We start from the raw sequence: 5,667 nt of genomic DNA, 5'->3' as shown, positions 1-5,667 counted from the left end.
ATGGAATGTAGATAATTTTGATTCACGATTTGGTGATATACTAATAGCTGAGGAAAGGAAAGGGTAAAAACTGTATTAATGTATTTTAATATATTCACAAAGTGCAGATAACCAGTGGAAATTCCCTACGTTTCTTGGGGTTCTTTCTGAGTGCGGACGAGTCATAGCTAAGAGAAGGGTAGAGTTTAGATAATTTCGATTCACAAATTGCAGATAAACTAATAGCTGAGGGAAGTGAAGGGTAGAAACTATATTAATTAGGCTATTATGTAATATTCACACACTGCAGATAAAACTGACAGATCACATATCTATTTTCTCCTTGTTTTCTTCTTTACGAAAGAAAACAAGGAAAGTCAGTTTATTCGCCATTTTCCCCGCCCCTTTATTATTTCGTCTCTACAAAATGAGTGTACAAAAGATTTAGAGTATTGAGCTAGATGAGCGGCAATATTATGATTTATTGAGGTTTATCTCCTCCATTAAGTTAATCGTACGTTTCGGTGGACCATTATTGATAAACTTGTTTTTTGTGATTTAAGTTTTACCATCAGGACACGGTGCTTGTTTTTGTTGTTTTAACATCAGGACATGGTACTGTTTTATCCTCGAGGTGGTCTTGGATTGTCCCATTTTATTAAGCCTGGGTTAACCTTTTGAACGGCTCATCTTTTCTGCTGAAAAAGATTATTGGAAATCCGTGAAAATTTGAAAAAACCTTTTGAGCTGCGGTTACCACCTATCGAATATTTACATCGTCATCGATCAGAAGTCGGAACTGAGACGAGTCTCGAGCAATCATTTTTACATAGATGAGTGCGCTAATTTATTATCGTATTCGATTTTCCGAAGGAAGTATCGATGACATAAATAAACAAGCAGAACACATGCTAGATTCATGCAAAATACCAAATACACATTCAAATGTAGCAGACAACAATAACAACAACATACTGATACACTCAACCGAATTGCTAACAGATACAACTAAGAAAAGCCCTTAATCAAATGAGAGAAAAATAAAGCAAAACCCCCATCTGAACTCCTACTATCTACAGTTCAAATGCCACATCTAATCTCCCGCCCCTCACCCCTGGGAAAAACCTAAAGAGCCAACTTCTCCCTTTATTCCTTCGCAATAAGCATCCTTTTTTTTTTTTTTTTTTGAAAGATGAAAGAACTCAAGCAGTGCTTGGATTGCTTCTGAAGGATCCAAGAGCCTTCACAGCACCAGCCCTCAGCACAATTTGGTGGTATGCAGCTGCAATTGCTGCACCAATGAAGGGTCCAACCCAAAAGATCCACTGCAGAAGCACAAAACATAGACAAAAGGCTTTTAGTTTTGGACCAACATCACAGCTTTCATGTACTTGTTTGCTGGCCACATAATTCATCTCATAATTTTCATCTCATACCATACAAAGTGCATGATGCTTGTTATTCTAAGGTTTGGTGACATGAGACATGAATGGAGAGGCCTCATGTGATGTGTCAAGGGATGCTTGTGAAGTGATTTATGGACCATCCTCACATGGCAGGGGTTGTTGCATGACATGAAATGAAAGTATGGGAGCCTTTTTTACAAATGTGAAAAAATAACAGTTACTGCGAAACAAACAGTTAGGTAAGTTAATTTTTTTACAAATTACATTGACAGTTATTAGGTAAGCTATTCTGTGAACAAAGCTATTATACATATGCAAGGCAAGGAACAAGTAGCTAGGGGAAAGAAAAGGAATTGGCCGGTTACTACTTTTGGCTTACAATTAATGGTTAGTTGCACATAGACCCCTGTAGTATTGCTGTTTTGAATTTACCATCTCCTGTAGTTTCATTGTTGCAGATGGAACCCCTGGGTTAATTTTTCGACTCTCTTACTCTTGGTGAAATTTTGACAGATATTGCCTCCGGATGAAATTAGCGACTCTACATCTCTTTGTGATACTAGATCGAAAAAATAATAATAATAATAAATAAATAACCAGAACGATCTCCCCATACGCAAACCTCAACTGTCAAGTTAGCTAGTAGTATATATTGGGTCACTGTGATGATGGAGATTGTGAATGTATATAAAGATACCTGATCATCCCAAGCTTTGTCAGTGTTGTAGATGACTGCAGCTCCAAAACTCCTAGCAGGGTTGATGCCGGTCCCGGTGATAGGAATGGTGGCCAAATGGACCATGAACACCGCAAACCCTATTGGAAGAGGGGCCAACACCTAGAGGAGAAAAGAAGACAAAATTACACACACAAGTGAAAAATATAAATTTCATGGTAAAATGTAACAATCAGTGACAAAGGTATTAATGATGTGCTTTGAGTAGTCGACTAGTGATGCTACAGAACTAAGAAAGAGAGAGAAAAAGGGCCCAATCTGTATAATGCTTCAAATTTCGTTGAAGGCACGAAAAAGGGCTATGCCATCATCTATGCATGACTCGCTTTCCTAAATATTAATCAACTCGTGATAAAGTACAAGATTAGTGACAACAACAAGACAAATGCTTTGGATAATCTAAGTAAAAGAAGAGAGATTGTTGGCGATGAGGACCAGCGAACTAGGCATTATTTTCTTGTGAAGCTATATAAAACAAGAAACGGTATATAGAAACATCACATGCGAGGGTAAGGTTTTATTTATTTATTTATTTATTTTCACCTTTTTTTTTTGGTGAAAGAAAATGTAAATATGTCAGCGAGTTTACTCCCCCCCCCCACCCCCCTCGCCTCTTAATAACAACAGCATTAGAGCTTTTTCTTCGAACAAAATGATTTTACTAGCAAAACAGCATGCGGTAAAAATCATCAACTACACAGAGTCGTTGGAGAAATGTTGATCTAGTAATAATTACTACAGTTCTCCACATGATGGAATTTGTCCTCATTAGTCTAAAGCTCAATATTTTATTTTAGAACACTTTTTTGCAAAAACCCAAAAACACGGAGTAGAACATATTTATTATGAAAAATGTCTTAGGGATCCAAAATCATAGGACCTTACATGGGACAGGTGAATTGTCGGCTCGTGTCTCATGATGCACGGAGCCGACACCTCACCTGTCCAATGTAGGGTCCCATGCTTTTGGGTAGTTGTAGCACCACCCATTTATTATTACTCAATAGAAGGAACATCCTAGCAAATATTTTGAAATTTTCAGGTAGTGGGCTTCTTGGAGCTATTAAATGTTAGCGAGGTATACTATCTTTGGACGTATTATATGTCTAAAGTTCATATAGACTTGCTCAAATTTTTGTGATGGCGATGAAGCTCATCTTTGTTTAATTTTATTAGCATGTTGAATTATTAATCCCCTATAGTCTCCATGATGACTTGTTTCTTCCGCTGGTTTTTTAATCTCACATGAAAGTTTCCATGTAATGTCCTTTAAAATGTCTAATCTTAACATTAAAAACTAATAATTGCAAAAATATTGGTACCACACCTCCCTTATCTACTCCTATGTACAAATGGGAGAACCCAAGATTCCCTTTTTATGCTACAGTAAATGTTACTGTTGCACACGGGAATTGTTGTTTTTTGAAAAAATACTACTGTTGCACATGGGATTATTGTAACATAAATGAGATACTGTAGTAATTCAAAAAAAATATTGTGACAGTTAAACCCGTGATTATTGTAGCGGGAAAAAAAATATGTCATGCTTTGCTTTGTACGGTATTCACGCTAGTATTGAATTAATTGCCTATACACCTCTTGTACTAGGATCACAATCACACGTATAACCCCTCAAAACTATTTTATTAGCACTAATTAATGGGCCTCTAATTTGAGAGTTTAAAAAAACGGGACGTTAATATTTACCGGGACATGGGAGTCACGTGCGCTCCGCTTGGGGTCAGTAGCCGAGAACACGGTGTAGACGAGCACGAAAGTTCCGATGATCTCGGCGGCGAGGCCGGTCGCGAGGCTCGTTGGCGCCGCCGCCGTACCGAACGAAATACGCCTTCTGGAATGCCTTCACGAGCCCCACGCCGCAGATGCGGCCGAGGCACTGCGCTATCAATGTAGCAGGAGCCACGGACGAGGGAGACCTTGCGGGCCAGGAAGAGGCCGAAGGTCACGGCGGGTTGATGTGCACTCGGTGCGTAGAGCCCTCCTGCAGCGTAGGGTAGATGGGGTTAGAGGGCTTTGCTAACGTGCGCATGCAAAGCAAAAAACTACTGCGGCGACCACAGTACATGCCTCTGCGGTTTCGAAGTTGGGGACAATAAAGTTATCTGAAAGTTATCTGTTTTTTAATTTGGAAAAAGGGATAAATCTGTACAAAATTCCACTTAATATTAACAGAAAAAAAACGAGATATTCAAATTACGTATCTTATATGTAATTTCAATGAACTATCAAAAAAACTGTTAAGGGCTTCTAGTTATTATAAAATAATAAACCTGCCATGATCTTTTTATAACAAATAAGGGCTAAATGTCATAAACCCCTAAAAAATTTGTAAGATTATCAGATAACCCCAATAAATTTCAAAATATCAGAAAAGGCCCACATTAAATTTTACTAGTTACTAGAATACCCGGTAAGATTTTTACTGAAAGCTCCTCTCGAGTGCTGACCACAATTTTCATATAATCCCGCTGCGTAATTTTCCTTTTCTCCTTGAACATTTTATAAGCTATTATCTATTTAACACGAGAACTATAAGTAAAATAAAATAAAAACAGGAAAATTTTAACGTTAAAATTACTCACCGGAGATGCCGGCGGTGCAGTAGACAAGAATAAAGATCATCCCCCCAAAAGCCCAAGCGATACCAAGAATCCCGACGCCGCTACAATCCGCATCAGCGCTAAGCTTCGGGTCGGACTGGTGTTTGTACCCGATAACGGTAGCAACCGTTATGTACAGAAACAGCAACGTCGCTATGAACTCAGCGATCACCGCCCGGTAAAATGACCACTTGGTCAGCTCCACTGCGTCTATAAGTGGAGCTGGCGGTGGGTCGGTGTAGTCCTTGGCGGTAAACTGACCGGCGGCGCCCTCAACGTCTTTGGCCATTGTTTTAGAGTTTCTTTTCTTTTCTTTTCGGCTTGGAAATGAGAGGTGAGGGCAGCGAGGGGCTTGTGGGTATTTAAAGGGATAGAGCTGGCGGGCCCCGGCGTAGGGGAGGGTGGGAGGGATGACGTGTTAAATTTATTTTATTTTATTTTTTGTATATGGGAATTTTAATTTGCCGCCCTAAACCGACTATCTACCAATCTTGATTGTGTTTGCATTGGCCCACTCTTCAGAATAAAATCATACAGAGATGGCTATATAAAAGAAAAAGCGTATTAAATATATCGTTTTTCTCCTAATTTTTGAAGTCCACCGTTGCATTAAATTTTAAAAAAATAACACTTCAATAAGTAGTTATTATTAACATTATTTAAATTATTTATTTTGATTTTATACTGATTTAAAATTGATAGTAGATGTAATTATTTGTATTCACTAAAAAAAATTGCTTCTAAGTGTATCAAATTTTGATAGATTATTGTGCTTGGGTTTACTATCAAACTAATTTATTTTTTAAAAGTAATATTTAGCAGTTTATTTTGTCTGAATTAAGTGACGCTGGTGATAATGATGGTGATGGTGATATAGGGTTGAGATGGCGGTGTTAACTGTTGTAAAAACAGAGGATGATAATCG

General features: G+C 38.2%; 1 protein-coding gene across 1 annotated transcript; it reads right to left on the bottom strand.

Annotated features, from left to right (window-relative positions):
• On the bottom strand, nt 868-5,056 carry LOC109819438 (aquaporin PIP2-4-like). Its single transcript, XM_020385170.1, is given in 6 exon segments — nt 868-1,304; nt 2,083-2,223; nt 3,829-3,937; nt 3,939-4,030; nt 4,032-4,104; nt 4,721-5,056. Coding segments are annotated over 6 exon segments (849 nt in total). The 5' UTR covers nt 5,032-5,056; the 3' UTR covers nt 868-1,181.

Source organism: Asparagus officinalis, chromosome 1, assembly GCF_001876935.1.
Source record: "Asparagus officinalis chromosome 1, Aspof.V1, whole genome shotgun sequence".
NCBI lineage: Eukaryota > Viridiplantae > Streptophyta > Magnoliopsida > Asparagales > Asparagaceae > Asparagus > Asparagus officinalis.
Note: the sequence above shows the minus strand (reverse complement) of the source record. Positions and strands in the feature narration are given on the sequence as shown.